The following is a 16712-nucleotide window of genomic DNA, read 5'->3' as shown; positions in this document are numbered from 1 at the left end:
TTTCTGGAAAATTCAAGGTAATCAAAGGCAACCCATAAGATAATATTCTGTTTGTGTTTGGGCCTGCTCTGGTGTTTCCTCATGGTTGGAACTGCCTGGTACAGCTCCTAAGACCTCTGTGGTACTTGGATCAACTCTAAGATATTCTTGGACTGAACAGTCCTCATCTCATTACAAAGATTATCCCAGCAATTCTTTAGAGAAACCTAATTTCCTATGCTTATATCCATGATCTTTTTTTTCTGTCAATAATTTGAACTCATGACCATTTAGCTTAGGGAAGTTGACTGTTATCATTATTAGTACATACCCCACATTTCCAAATGTAGTAGTATTGTGACAGTCTTCCTAGGAACTTTCCTAGGATTGTATACCTCTGACATGAAAAAAAGAACAAAGCATATCCTTCTATAGTGTGTACTTGCCTCAATCCAAAGTACCAAGTGTGATTTCTCTTTGCTGTCTATTTTCTGTTATCTGTCCCTGCTGAAAGGTTTTCCTGACTCCAAACAATTATGGGTGATGGGAGAGGGGGCCTCCAACACACTGCCTGTGATTGACAACCTCAGCTGTGCATGCTTCCTTATGTGCAGTAAGGAGGGGGTGTGTCCATTCTCTTCACTCAAGTCTCAGGTTAAACTTAGCGCTCCTTTCTGAGCTGTGTAGTGTGTGACATCACATCCCTGCCCCCTGGCTTTTTAATCTCAGATAAGCTGTGTAAATTCTGGACTTTGAACTGATGTAGCAAAGAGAGGCTGCAGATAAACAGATACAACTTATGCAGAAAAATTGTATCAGTGTGTATCACCCGAGGCTAGTCATTTCACTAGGTATATGTAAGAGTTTACAACCACTTTAAGCTGGCCATGCTCAGATCTAATTTTGTCAGATTCCTGCTAAAACAGCCGAAATTGAAGCCATTGGTAGCCCTGCTGCCACCACCTACATAGACAAACTTCAACTGAAAAATTGAAAGAGCTGGGTGGAAAGTTGTTGGCTGAACAGTGACCTCCTATCAGATGCAGTCATTGTTCGGGTGTTCAGCCAGGGGCACTGCAGCTGTCTGACTACAATAGCCGGCAGGGAAGATTCCTCCATCCATTCTTTTAAACATAGATGGAGGAATCTATAAAATGTCTCTTGTTCAGCCTGTGAGCTGAATAAGAGAAATCTCTACATGTATGGCTAGCATTAGCTGAGTGTTTCCTGAAAGTGTGTCACTTCTCTGTCTTTGCTCTTGCAAGCCTAGGTTCACTTAAATTTGATATCTCATACTTTACTTTCTGTGAGAGGCTGCAGGGGTTTTTTACCTGTATGTGTTTGGTATTTGGAGCTTTGACCTTTTGTTTTTAACCCTTCTGCTGGCTTTTGTAATTTCCTTTTTGGTAATACTAACACGTGGGGCCATTCACATAGCTCACACTACTATAGCTGTGTATGGCTTGTACAGAGAAGCAAGCATGTGCATGTTTGACCATGTTATTTGGTAGGAAACACATGTTAACTGATGAAAACAGATGTAAAGGAATGTAAAAGATAAGCTAAAGTGAGGTAAAAAATGTATGCAAAAATGTTTTTGCTATTTCCTCCAAAGTGTTTCTTATGCTGAGCCAAAACACTTGTACCTAATTGAACCCATGGATGACTTGTCTTCTTTACAGCCTTCTTCACCCTGTTATGGTTACCCTTTGTATCCATTTTCTCTCTGTCTCTCTTTGTTTCTGCACCCACTCCTATGATACCATTTTTTTTAGTTTTTTTGTCTCTAATTTCTTTGTACACTTTGTTTTGTTTGTTGTAGTGCTGCTAGTTGTGAATATTGTGGTGCTTCCTTATTAATCGTTGTTGCCAGTGGTTAGCCTGCCTCTCTCTCTCCTATTCTGCCTGTCCACTCCTCACTCTATCCTACTACCCCTGGTTATGCCTCAGTTTGGTTTTCTGTGTCCTGTGTTTCCAAGCCCTGTCTGACAATAAGGTAACTCCAAGGGCTGCCTCCTAGAAACGTCTTACAACCAAATACATTTCCACCAGTGCACCAATACATGCATCAAAGCACAAACTGTTTGACACTCACCAGCAACGTGTTTGTTGTTCTTCTTGTGTTCCAGGAATTTCTGTTATGCCCTATACACACGATCGGACATTGATCGGACATTCCGACAACAAAATCCATGGATTTTTTCCGACAGATGTTGGCTCAAACTTGTTTTGCATACACACGGTCGCACAAAGTTGTCGGAAAATCCAATCGTTCTGAACGCCGTGACGTAAAACACGTACGTCGGGACTATAAACGGGGCAGTAACCAATAGCTTTCGTCTCTTAATTTACTCTGAGCATGCGTGGCACTTTGTGCGTCGGAATTGTCCACAAACAGTCGGAATTTACGTGAACGGATTTTGTTGATGGAAAATTTTATAGCCTGCTCTCAAACTTTATTAGGGATTTCAACTTGGATAGGGAAAAAAGGGTTATGGGATGCCCAACTAGACTTGAAGATTAATAAAATGAGGACTTGCTTCTCTGGCACACTGCAAATAACAGACATTTGACTGTATTCCCTCGGAGACAGCACAGTCTTAAGCAAAATAATCCCATCCTAGGAGTATAGTGTCCCCTGAGGGGATTTTAAGCAAAGTCCCAACCTGTAGGAGCTCTTGGTCCCCTTAGTGGAAAATACCAGCCCACCTGGCTATGGTATCTGTTCCCAAGGCAAGGCATTTGGGTAAGCAATAAACTGTACCCTGAAGACTTGCCCAAAACTTGCATCTAGCAGACTTCTCCCTTTTAGGCAATGGGGTTTGTAGAAGTTCTCGCACCGTCATTCTCCTGCAGCTATGTGTAGAATTGCTTTCAGGCCTTCTGCTGAGCTGGTTACTCTCCAGGCTATGCAGGCTGTCCTTCCCTAGTGGACTGCAGGGCAGTGGATCTCACTCTTTCAGCTTTCCTCCTTCCTCCAGCCCCCTGCCTGGAAGCAGAACCCCCCCTTCTCCAGGGCTCCCTCCCAGGTTACACAGCAGCACCTCAGCCATCCATCTTCCACCCGATTCCCCCACTGGCCAGGCTCCTCCATATTTATGGGCTAGTTTAGTCATCCTGCCAGGCCTCACACCTGGGGATTGGCCAGATTACCATAAATATTCAGATCAGCACCTCCTGGCCTCCACTGATTAGCTTCTAGAAACTTCTCCAAGCTTCTAGAACCAGAGGCCTGACCTGTGGAGCCCTCCAGCCTGACCTAAAATAAACCCTCTCACTCACTCCCAGGCTTCTAACAAGTCTCTATCTACACTACCCAACTATGTACACATGAGGGGGCTACACTTAAATCAAAGGGTCTGTTGGCTTCCTCAGTTAGACCCCATACACACTACTAGATTTTCTGCAGATTTTTGTCTTCAGATATACCAAAACCATATAATATGAGGTCAAACCTTAAGAGTTTCAATTTGTATGCAATCAGGCAGGTCCTTGCACTACATGGTATTGGTAAAACTGAAGACAAAAATCTGCAGAAAATCTATTAGTGTGTATGGGGCTTTACACGGGGGAAAGATATGAGCTCCTATACACCACTCCTTTTTTACATGCTTCCAGACTTTCCTTAAAGCGTTACTAAACCCAAAACAGTAAAATCTGTCTGTATATGCAGAATAGCATGCTTGTTATACTCACTGTGGAACTTTAGGGATTAATCCTCTGCATTGGGTAAAAAGGCTGTTTATCGTGTATGCACAGATCCTCCCCCTCCTGCACTGTCTACCTTGGAAAGAACAGGCAAGGTTGCCAACCTGCACATGCTCAATTGTGTCTTTTATGCTGGACAGAACATTTACTTGTTCTTACTTGTTCTCAGAGATAGCCAGGTCACATGATATTGGCATCACACATGTGGGCATGTATAGAGGCTGCTCTCCACCTTGAACTTTCAGCACTGGAGGAACTGTGCTGTTTATCACTGACCGTGGTATACAGATCAGCCAAAAAGGTATATAGTGGCAATATTTTAATGTAAAAAGAAGATTTATAAGCTGTGGGCACTGTAGGGGGGGTGAACTATTTTCATTTTACTGGGTTTAATGGAGAAAAAGGTCTGTTGTTTGAAGAGGTCTATAGCTCAAGATCAAATTTACACATAACTAAATAATTCCCCTCTTTCCTCTTGCATTCAGAGGCCTACTTACAAGCTTCAATCAGATAGAGATATGAATCAACATCTGATATGCTCACCCTTTCAAAATTCCATAATACAGCATGCCTGCACCCTGTTTATTTTTATAACAAATAACTTATATGAATAGCAAACATGTTTAAACATTTTCAAAATGTGTAAACAAAAGCAAAATATAATAATACCGACTCAAAACTATTGTAGCTTTCCCCATCAATGTATGTATATGTAATCATTGCCTTTAGCCTGCCTTAAAGCTGCTGGTCTTCTGCTGGCATTACAATTTATCTGTGAACAATCCGGACCTGTCTGGAGGAACTTCCAGAACTCTTACCTTTAAATTCTGCATTGGTGAGATGTTTCATGGATTTGTGCAAATAGTTTTTTAGTGCAGCAAGGTCCTCTGTGTCATGATTGACAACGGCTTCAAAGATTCTGTCTCTTGTGTAAACATCTTTAGGATCAATGACAGGGGCCCTTTGAATAAAAAAGCATGGAGTTAAAGTGTATGTAAACCCAAGAATAAAAATGTAATATATTGCAGTTTACAAGTACTTAGATGTGGCAGCTTTCTTTTTATCTGGTGACCTTACTAGTAACACACTTCCTGTCCAATTGTGGAAACTTTCACTTGACTGTACCAATGAACAGGATGCCCACTCCTGACTAGGGATGAGTTCATGGGCGTCCGCAGAAATTTTTTCAGGGGGGGGCATCATTTAAAGGTCACCCATGCTCCGCCCTTTTTGTCAACATCATAGAGGGGAGGGGCTTGAGTGGGCAGTGCCGCACCAGCTGGATGTACATCTCTCTATCTCGCCCCAGTTGGTCATCAATTTAGAATTAAAATTATTGCACAAAACAATGCCCACCCCACTAACACTACACTGCCCACCCCACTAACACTACACTGCCCACCCCACTAACACTACAACAATGCCCACCCCACTAACACTACAACAATGCCCACCCCACTACACTACAATGCCCACCGCACTACACTGCCCACCCCACTACACTACACTGCCCACCCCACTAACACTACACTGCCCACCCCACTAACACTACACTGCCCACCCCACTACACTGCCCACCCCACTAACACTACACTGCCCACCCCACTAACACTACACTGCCCACCCCACTAACACTACACTGCCCACCCCACTAACACTACAATGCCCACCCCACTAACACTACACTGCCCACCCCACTAACACTACACTGCCCACCCCACTAACACTACACTGCCCACCCCACTAACACTACAATGCCCACCCCACTAACACTACACTGCCCACCCCACTAACACTACACTGCCCACCCCACTAACACTACACTGCCCACCCCACTAACACTACACTGCCCACCCCACTAACACTACACTGCCCACCCCACTATACTACACTGCCCACCCCATTAACACTACAATGCCCACCCCACTAACACTACACTGCCCACCCCACTAACACTACACTGCCCACCCCACTACACTGTCAGGCATGCTGCAAGTTTGCTCGCTGGCTGAAATGAATGCATGGATGTAGGCAGCGTGACTCTCCCTAACTGCTCGCTGGCTGGCGGCTGCTCCGTCCCTTCTCTGAGATGACTCACCTGCTTTTTTATGGATCAGTCTGCCACATTGCCGATTGCCAGATGACGTCCCAGTTCCAGATCCGGATCCGGCGCGGTCAGATGGAGAGGAGGAGACGATGGCGGCGGCACAAATAAGGAGGCGGAACAGGACTCCAGGAACAGCCTTCCCACTTGCACCGCCCAGGCCTTCCGCAGCATATGACCCCATTCGCTGGGTAAAGGTGTGAGCGGGGCCAGCGTCAGCATCAGCTTTTCTTGAGGGACCCATAGCTTTAGTGCCCTCCCTATCCTGGTACCTTAAGGTTTTCCTCCTTTCCACATTTCCTCCCTCATGCTGGCGCCGGCTCTGCACCCACCCAGGATCAGCCTGGCCCCTGAGTGTCCATGTGCGGACACCTTGCTCCAGGGGGGGGGGGCACTAGCCCCCCCTTGCCCCTACCTGCGGACGCCCATGGATGAGTTCAAAGTTCAGCCTGGAACTTTGGCTGTTCAGGCATTCAGCCTAACGCTGCACTTTCAACCTGTTCAGTGGGAGGTGAACCTCATGTATAGTAGTCCTAGAAAAACAGCTACCATACATGACAGCTTCCTTACTGTTAGTGGCTGCTAAGGAAGCAGTAGTTGCAGCTCACCCAGTCCCATTCATTTACTGGCAGGGAATGCCCAACCATGAGCAAAGGAGTAAGGATAGTTCTGAATTCATTGACTATACTGTATATGGGCACATGACCATGTTTGGTCAATGACATCACCAAAGAGACCCCGTAACGTTGTTTACTTTTTGTGGTAGGGCCAAAGAAATGTTATTCCGTGTGAGCAGTCGTCCATCGGTCAGCAGGATTTTTTTTTCTTTTGACAGACGTTAGGCATCATTCATCCTGATTGACATTGATCTACAGCCATGGACGACATGATTGATGATGGCTGTACACTGTAGGACATTTTTTTCTTTTTTTAATAAGGAAATTGTAAAAAGTGAGTGTCTACATTAGCACATTACACTTTTTCTGTGAATGAGTAGGGGTACTATCTACTCCTTAATCATTCACATGGGGGGAGGGGAGGCTGGTATCTTGCACCTCCTTTTTGTTAAAGGGGGCTTCCAGATTTTGCTGGGTACTCCTACCCTTTACCTCCTCTTCAGTGATGGGTGATTCTCAGTGAAGCGGAAAGCAGATAGATAGCTAGATAGACAGACAGATAGATAGATAGATCATAAACTTTCATAAAAGGTAATTGTACTGATATTTTATGTTCTGTCAGTCTGCTACACATTGATTCTCAGTGATAAGATTTATGAATATTCCAATATTTTAATATTTACATCCTGAAAGCTAATTGCAGCCACATTCCCAGTGAATAAATTATTTAAACCATGTGTTTTTAGCAGTTTGAAATTTGATATAAAGGTTATGCCATTATCTATCATATAATCGTATACAGTATAAAAATAATTGAAAGTGTGTAACAACATTTACAGAAAAACAGAGCTCAAGTAGAGACATCCTCCAAACTTCCCTGAGAAATATCCTCAAGAAGCCCTTTATGAAATAAGAACACTTTTATGCGTAAATATCCAACGCACCTCCAATGCATCACAAAGCTTTGCTGGAGAGCACCTATCCATGGTCAGTACTATTAAAGCCAACTGGACAATATTAGGATAAAGCTAGTGATTTAGATCAGCATGTGAGGTGACATAGGAGTGACTTCAATGAAATACAAAATAAAAGTAAGGAGACATCAGGCAATGCTTCATGCAAATACCTGATATAGTATATATGCAAATATTCATCTCCAAAAGGAGAACAAATTTGGATAAAACACAGCTGCTAACTGTAGCATGGCTAAATGAATATTGAAAACAGATCAGTTTGGGGAAAAAAGAATGGTGAATATATGACAGCAGAGTCCCAAATATAGAAAACAAAGGGAGTAAACGAGGGATAAAGAGTAATTCATCAGTGGTCGTGTGAAGGCTGAGAACATTGTTTGCAGGCCGCTGCTGCTACCCTGGATTCAGTTTGCAGGGGCGTGGAAGAATCTTAAATCACCAGTGTTAAGACAGGACACAGAGAAGTAAGATGGAAAATCTGCGCAGGCAGTGGGAAAAAAAAACACAGAACAAGTCTTTTATCATCTGTTTGTTCAGATGTCAAATACATTTTACTTACCAAGAACCTTTTAGAGGAGGATAACTTGCAGATTTTTCTATTATTTTGCAGAGAGAATAAGATAGAATATCATATTTTGATATAAGTTTTTCCTACTGAAACACATGATGTATCAAAGTTTCCAATGTATCAACCACTCCCAGGTCTATTGGTCAAAACAAAGGGTGTGAGATGCTCTATTGGCATATAAGGCACATTAACCCGCAAAGCAGTTATAAAAATCATAGACCTCCGCAATGAATCCAGATAAGGGATACATCATTCCTTATATTACACCCAAACTAACAGACGGAGGGGAATTGACTCACTCCACACATAGTTCAATTTGCAGAAATGTCAGTGACCATGCTTATTTAAGCAAGAATTCCACCTTTCACAAAAAAAAAAATAAATAAATAAATAAATGCAATCATGTTGCAAAACATCAAAAATGTGCATTTATTTAATGTCTTCTTTTTTGCATTTGAAAAGCATTGCAATAGTGATTATTGGACCATGGGCGCAATGCTCTGGCTCCTGAAAACTATTCTTTCAGCTCAGGTCTGCAATGAGATATAGACCTTCAGTTATGGAGCTGGAGAAAGTAGCAGTGAACTGCAAGTGCTGTGATGTCTCTGCACTTGTGATTGATTGAGAACTGCAGTCCCTCTGCCACAATGGTAGATGTGACTTGTACTTTTTTCATTCACAGATTCCTGTGAATAAATGATATGGCTGTGTGGGCGGAGTCACACCCAACTGTACCAAATTAAAATTTTCAGGAGCTGTCAGGGTGAAGAATCCCTAAATTCTATAAGTTGGGGGGGGGGGGGTTGAGGGGGGGAGCTGTGGACTCTTCTGACCATGTTACATCCTAAACACAGGTATAAGATGAAACATGGTCAGAATGATGGAGTTAACTTTAAATAGCAACTTTCTAGATTGTTTGTACGGATATACAGGAAATATCATAGGGACATTTTACATTGGGTGTGTACAGATGATAACGTATCCTCTGCATTAAGGTATGGATATACAGTAAATGCTGGAGTGTGTTCCTGGCTAGGGATGAGCCACACACCCCCCAGTTCGGTTCGCACCAGAACATGTGAACAGGCTAAAAATTTGTGAAAACATGCGAACACCGTTAAAGTCTGTGGGACACGAACATGAAAAATCAAAAGTCCTAATTTTAAAGGCTTATATGCAAGTTGTTGCCATAAAAAGTGTATGGGGACCCAGGTACTGCCCCAGGGGACATGTATCAATACACATTTATTTTTTAAAAACAAGCGTTTTTTTACGAGCAGTGATTTTAATAATGCTTAAAGTGAAACAATAAAAATGAAATATTCCTTTAAATATCGTGCCTGGGGGTCCCCTTAGTCTGCCTGTAAAGTGGCGCATCTGTGTGATGTGTTTTACAGTGCCGCAGCAAAATGACATTTCTAAAGGAAAAAATGTAATTTAAACTTGCTCGTGGCTGTAATGTATTGCCGGCACCCGGCCATGTAGATAAAATCAGCCCATCGGGTCTGATTTGGATTTTAAGGGGAACTGCATGGCAATTTTTTTTTTTTAAAATTGGCATGGGGTCCCCCCCGAAATCCATACCAGACCCTTATCCGAGCAAGCAGCCTGGTAGGCCAGGAAAGGGGGGGATGAGCGAGCGCCCCCCCTCCTGAACCATACCAGACCACATGCCCTCAACATGGGGAGGGTGCTTTGGGGTTCCCCCCAAAGCACCTTGTCCCCATGTTGATGGGGACAAGGGTCTCGTCCCCATAACCCTGGCCTGGTGGTTGTGGAGGTCTGCAGACGAGGGGGCTTATCGGAACCAGGAAGCTCCCTTTAACAAGGGGGCCCCCAAATCCCACCCCCCTTTGTGAATGGGTGGGGGTACATTGTACCCCCACCCATTCACCAAAAAAAGGTGTCAAAAAGTAAAAACCACAGTTTTTGACAATACCTTTATTAAAAAAGAAAAAGTGTTCCGCGATGTACATCCATCTTCAATCACGCTGCCCGACGAACCCAAAAATAGAAAAAAAATTTAAAATACTCCGCCTCCATGGGAGGCCTCCCGGCAAATGCTGTCTTTTCACTGTGGCAGCTATTATAAAGGCAATTGTGGGGCCACCCACTGATGTAACCGGGTGACCCCGCCCCCTCTGACAGCACATGATGTCAGAAGGGGCAGGGTCACTCAGTTAGCTTGGGTTTGGGCCGAACCTAGAAAGAAGCTGTCAGTTCCACGCCAATCAGGTGTGGCCGGGGCATTCCCCACCCTACAGCTGCGTGTACATCATTGTGCTTGTGATTTACTTGACATAATATGGCCACGCGGTGCCTTTTCTTATCTAGAAAGCCTCATGCACACATGGCATTTAAAAAAACAAGCTGCAACGCCAGTACTGCCAACAGGAAAAAGCAAAAGAACGCACTTATAACCGCGTTTTGCACAAGCGTTAATGTGCGTTTAGCCGATTTAACGTTTAGGAGCAATTTTTTTTTTAAAACACTGCCCCCTTCCATTTTCTACTACCAAATTTCACACAATGCATAAATAGATATTCTAATGATCATTTCTTAGCGCCATTTTGGTTACAGAGAGAGAGGAGAGAAAGCATTATACAGGGCTTGAGAAATATTCCATAGCTCTGCATGGGCCTCCCCCGCAGAAATCAGTTCTGTTAGTGACAGTGATGGGAGTAAGTCACACATGTGCAAGTCACAAGCAAGTCTCAAGTCTTAACCTTCAAGTCACAAGCAAGTCCCAAGTTACTGTGGCGAAAAGCAAGCAAGTCAAGTCGAGTCCCTGCTAGAAGTCAAGCAAGTCAAGTCAAGTAATTTATTTTGGTCAAGTCACAAATTAAGTCAAAATACTGATCTACCCCGAAGCCGGGACTCGGGGGGAGCTTTCTTTTGGGGGGGGGGCGGCTTTTGCCTAGGCCAAGACACAGCACTGGTGGTGCCAAGTCATTGCAAGTCAAATAGCCCAAGTCAAAGTCAAGTCGCAAGTCATTAGTGACAAGTCAAAGTCAAGTCGAGTCATTTATTTAATTTTGTCAAGCAAGTCGCAAGTCCTCAAACAGGTGACTCGAGTCTGACTCGAGTCAAGTCATGTGACTCGAGTCCCCCACCTCTGGTCAGTGAGACATAAGCAGCCATTTTTCCTCTCCCCACACAACCACGCGGCTGAGCAAAGGACACTTGGGTGATGTACAGACAGGAGTTTCCTGGTTTGCCTGATGTTACAGTTACCATTCACATAACTACCGTGTTTCCCCGAAAATAAGACCTACCCCAAAAATAAGACCTAGCACTATTTTCCAGGAGGGCTGCAATATAAGCCCTACCCCGAAAATAAGCCCTAGTTCGAGGTGATTGTGTGCTCTTCGAGGAAATGCGGTATAATCCTGTTACGGCGGTGTGCAGTGTGCTGTGTGGGTCTTAAGCGGTGTCAGGTGCCTTTGATACAGAGCGGCGCTCAGCTGATCTCCCCGCTGGTCTCTTCTCCTGCCTGTCTGCGGAGGATCTCGGCCCCCTCCCTTCGCAGAGCTTCGGTGGGTCACTGAAGGTACGGTGCAGAGCCTCTGCAATCAACATGTCATACTGTGTGCTGTATGAAGCATGGATGCTCCTGTCTCCACACGGTATTTACAGATTTTTTTTCTTCACATACTGGCTGGTGTGCTGTCTTCCCTGCTTTGAGCATTGCAGAGGGAGGGGGGCTGGGGTCCCTCGCTGGTGGCTGGGAGAGGTGGAGGAGAGCTGAGGTGTTTGGCACTGTTAGATTGCAGGGGCACACACATTCTGTATTGTGTGCTACTGTAAAAGAAAGGATTTGGGCATTTTAAGTTAGTTCAAACTGGGGTTTTCCTGGCAGGCAGGGAGAGAGAATATGTTAAGACCTACCCCGAAAATAAGCCCTACTGGGTCTTTTGTTGCCAAAATGAATATAAGACCCGGGCTTATTTTCGGGGAAATACGGTACAGCCTTAAAATGCTTGACATGCCTAAACGCTGTATACAGTGTTAACATCCGTTTAGGAGCGTCAAGCATTTTTCCAGGTCCAACGCTGGTCTTCTGAACGCGCTGGCCTGGGGTTTTTTTACAGCTTCAAAATGCCTATGCTACTAAAAGCTTCTAAAAGCCATACTGTGTATGGACACATAGAATGACAAGGAGGGGTGTTTTGAAGCTTCAAAAAAAAAAAAAAAAAAACGCCTGATGCACCTAAAAGCGGCAGGAAAAATGCCCTGTGTGCATAAGGACTTAAAAGTATTCTCTATAGAAGTTTGCATCTACTGTGCTTCCTGTAGCTAGGTTTCCTTGCCACAGCTAAACGATACATTGAGACAGCACATTGTTATAAACTTCATTATATAGAAACATCATTTTTAAGTCTTATAATGTCAATGTTCTTGTACCAAAAGTGCACCTGTAAAACTTGAGCACAGGAAAAATATAGACACCAGAAATTCCCCCTCTAATGCCCCGTACACAAGGTTGAATTTTCTGACGGAAAATGTGTGATAGGACCTTGTTGTCGGAAATTCCGACCGTGTGTAGGCTCCATCACACATTTTCCATCGGATTTTCCGACACACAAAGTTTGAGAGCAGGATATAAAATTTTCCGGCAACAAAATCCGTTGTCGGAAATTCCGATCGTGTGTACACAAATCCGACGGACAAAGTGCCACGCATGCTCAGAATAAATAAAGAGATGAAAGCTATTGGCCACTGCCCCGTTTATATTCCAGACGTACATGTTTTACGTCACCGCGTTCAAAACGATCGGATTTTCCGACAACTTTGTGTGACCGTGTGTATGCAAGACAAGTTTGAGCCAACATCCGTCGGAAAAAATCCTAGGATTTTGTTGTCGGGATGTCCAAACAAAGTCCGACCGTGTGTACGGGGCATTATGCTTTCCTCGGTAAATACAGAGATTATCCCCACCACAGTTCTATGTATAGATGATCAGGATGATCTGATACATTGCCAATATTCTTTCACTGTCATTGGAATAATTTTTGCACCATACAACTTTAGTTGTAAACACATACAGTAGATGTAATGTACTCTTAAGGGACGTGTCCTATAGACATATACCTAAGCAAAAAATCATAGCAGTCTATCATCTTATTTTAGTCTGAATACACTAAACCAAGGAAAGCTGATTTGTTGCTACGAGTTACTGCTCATCCTAGGTCTTTGCAATGTGCTCCTAAATGCAACAAGGACTTACTTGACTTTGGAGGCTGGAAGTGATGGAAGGAAACTTGTGTCAAAATGGATTTCAAGTGGGAAATTGTTGCCTTCACCCTGCATGGATGATTCCATGGGTGGCTTCTTGTCTCTTTTTGCATCTTTGTCTCCTTTACTAAAGGCGGCTTTCGTGTCATTGTCTTCAGACTCTAATTCAAACCTCCTCTTTGGTGTATCTGAGTTTTCAGAATCTGATTGAGACATTGTTGATTTCTTCTACAACGGTGTGTCTGTAAGGATCTGGGTAGAGAAGCAATCCACATCAGCCAATACCTGAAACACAGAGACAGTATTTGTATTAGAAGTCTTTGTTTGCTTACACTACCTGTAAGCAAGCTGCACAGTGAATAGCAGATGGCAGGTGTATGAAAAAAGGAAAATGAATATTTGCATGGAGTTTACCATTTATTGCACCAATACTACAGAAAGCTTTTACAGTATATATGTAATAATAGTCAGCTTTTTTCACAAGAAAACAGACTAGCCAGGTGGAATGAATCAAAAACATTGGATACAAATGAGCAGAACCCAATGACAATCAATCAGGTTAATTACAGTGTGATTTTTTTCAACAAATAAATATTAATTGTGTGAGTAGTATTTTAACCCTCTATTCAAACTAAATAAAAAATAGGGGAGAAAAATAGTGGCGCTATTTTTCTCCACTATTTTTTATTTCGTTTGAATAGAGGGTTAAAATACTACTCACATACTGTACTATTCCAAGTGGCAGCTCTAGGTATTAGAGTTAACTTATCCAGGAGCGCAGTGGTGGGACTACAAGTGTGGGTGGGTTGAACTTGTTAACTATCAGTTTAGATTAAATATTAATTGTCAATTGACATTCATCTGTCATGCAATAAAGATGTTTAATACAACATGAGCTGGAGAGACACCTGCTGTTTGAGTCACTCCGAGGTACCTGTTACCCTACCAGGGTTTGGCTTGGCTCCACTATTGAGCCCCCAGACAAGGGTTTTCCCACATAATATTAGAAGGCTTCTCCTGATTGATTGGCCATTTTGTCTGATATATGAAAGGGTTAACTTCAGGCCTGAGAGATATTAAGACCTTTCACGACAATTATAAGTAAAACCGTCTACTTGACTCATCTACCCCTGATATCTTGCTTATAGTGATCCATTTTATTTCACTTATATTAGTCTAATTGGTCACTTCAGGAAGTTGCATTCCTCTTTCCTTTCCCCTGTCCAGGGTGTATCGTAGGAGAATTCTATGCCTTTAATACTCTGAATTGTGGATGGACTAAATTGGCTTCCAGTTGTCTGTGTGTTGAGTCACCCTCATATCTGGTTTTCAAGATCAAGTAGCACCTACCCAGTATGTCCTGAGGAAGCAATTTATGTTGCGAAACGCGTTGACAAGCTAGCATGGAGGAGATCATGGACCTGATTTGTTAATACATGTACACAATTCCATGTGAATTACGGATCCACCATCACCTTGCAAGGATCCATGCCTTCACGTTTTTGCGCTTTTGGGTATCTGTTGACCTCGTCAAGCTAAGGGTGTTGTTTGTTTGGTATTGTATTTTGTAATAAAGATATACATTTTTTATATATTACTGCTTCATGTTGTGCCCATAAAGTCTGCATATTTTTTAGAGGGTTTTTAACTTTTTTCAACCTTCATAGATGTTTAATACAAGACCACTTGTTCTTCTCTATTTGTTAATGGGCAAGAGGAATCCTCAAGCATATTGGGCAGGGAAATGGAGCCATAAATAGCACCCAAGGTTGTGTAAAGGCAATGTTTTCTGTGGAAAAACTTTTAAAATCAGAAACATTTCCTGAACAAAAACTTAAAAACTGAGAATGTTCCTAAAGCTAGGATAGCTGTAAACAATGGTTATAATGCATCAGCCACCAAGAAAACTATTCCAGCAGCTGTAACGTTCCATGCCCCAACTTCCCATTATTTCATGATATTATAAACTTTAAAGCTTATATTAATATCTACAACACACTGATTCACCAATCATGACTGATGTTCACCAAACGAGAGCAATACAATGACGCAGTTTCCTATGTTTGGCTGTTTCACATGGGGGATTAGCTGCATGTTCTGTTGCCTCCTGACCTCTCCAGACAACCAGGAAGTTGAAAGAAAGCTTGTCAGTTGTAATGACACACAAGGTCATGCTTTCAGACACACAGCTATCTATTCACCAGAATGGAAAAATGATTTTAATCCAAATGTTACTATACAGCAGCAAGACTTACAGGAAGAGAACTTTGATCCCATGAGATCATGCCACAACACCATTCAATTAAATCTCTCATGTGTCATTCACATTTATGTAGCAGAAAACTTGCTGGTCATCATTACTAACTTCACACATATTACCTTAGCACCCTTCCACATTCACGTCTGCAAAACTCCACATTGGATGAAGAACATAGGGCAGATGTGGAAATCTTCAATTGTCCACAACAGTCTGTAGGACCCCATAGAAGTGCCACCTTACACAATTTGCTTTACAGTGTAGCACTCTCCTAGTTAGGTTGCTAGGACGTAGTTCTTTTTGACTCCTCTGTAATCAGTAGAGCAATTGTTGATTGCTTTTAGCTGTTCTGGATCTGTCCTCTTACAATCAGGGAGTCTGGAGTATCCCATTTCACCCTGCTTCCTATCCCAAGTTCTTCAGCCTTTACAAACCCATATATTACCTTATAATAGTAGTGGTAATATCATCAATGTGTTGTACATAGTCTGTGCATAGAGCAGAGCTGTGGGAAGGGCCCAGAAGGCCCACCAACTGCAGGCTGCCTACTGGAGGGGGCGGAGACAAGACCAGTCCCCCTGCACAAGGAGAGAGAGCAGCAGTAACTGGTCTTTATTACAGGAAGCTCCTACACAGAGGCAACGTTTCACACTGAATTACTGTACAGAACTGGAACAAATACACAAACCACACCAAGATTCAAACAAAAATACACTTGCCTCTTGTATTTAGACAATATTTGCTTACTCTAGAGTCCAGCTTTATTATATCTTTAATCTGTGAAGTTAAAGTAAATGTCACCCAATTACTAAAATCTAATATTAGCTTTAAATCCGAATTCCACCCAGAGACATCTGTACAAATTAATAATGATAAAAAGGTTACTTCTTCTGTGATTTGTTAAATGCTCAGCACAGTCCTGTTTAGTGTTTATTCATGCATTTATACCAGGGACGTGCGGTGAGGTCAGTGGCTGGTGAGGCACTGGCTAATATCAGAGCCAGATACACACAGATTACATACGCCGCGGTCATTGAAGCGAGAGCAATAATTCTAGCACTAGACATCCTCTGTAACTCTAAACATGTAACCTGTAAAAAGTTTTACAACGTACTGAAGTTTGGCGCCATTCCACAAGTTTGCATAATTTTAAAGCGTAACATGTTAGGTATCTATTTACTTGGCGTAACAGCATCTTTCACATTATACAAAAAAATCGGGCTAACTTAACTTAGTGTTTTTTGTGTTTTTTTATTCATGAAACAGTTTC

General features: G+C 42.8%; 1 protein-coding gene across 2 annotated transcripts in view; it reads right to left on the bottom strand.

The window, feature by feature from the left end:
* Positions 1 to 16712, bottom strand: part of LOC141129100 (transient receptor potential cation channel subfamily V member 1-like) — a 105725-nt gene that overhangs the window by 79352 nt on the left and 9661 nt on the right. For both annotated transcript variants that reach the window (XM_073616890.1, XM_073616888.1), the window contains exons 2-3: positions 13178 to 13470; positions 4506 to 4648 (exon numbers count right to left, since the gene is read on the bottom strand). In XM_073616890.1, coding sequence (XP_073472991.1) covers positions 4506 to 4648; positions 13178 to 13401 — 367 coding nt within the window. In that variant the 5' untranslated portion in view covers positions 13402 to 13470. The remainder of the gene's footprint in view (positions 1 to 4505; positions 4649 to 13177; positions 13471 to 16712) is intronic.

The sequence above is a fragment of the Aquarana catesbeiana genome, linkage group LG02, assembly GCF_042186555.1.
Source record: "Aquarana catesbeiana isolate 2022-GZ linkage group LG02, ASM4218655v1, whole genome shotgun sequence".
In the NCBI taxonomy this organism is placed as follows: Eukaryota; Metazoa; Chordata; class Amphibia; order Anura; family Ranidae; genus Aquarana; species Aquarana catesbeiana.
The sequence above is the reverse complement of the archived record's forward strand: the minus strand, read 5'-3'. Positions and strand labels throughout refer to the sequence as shown.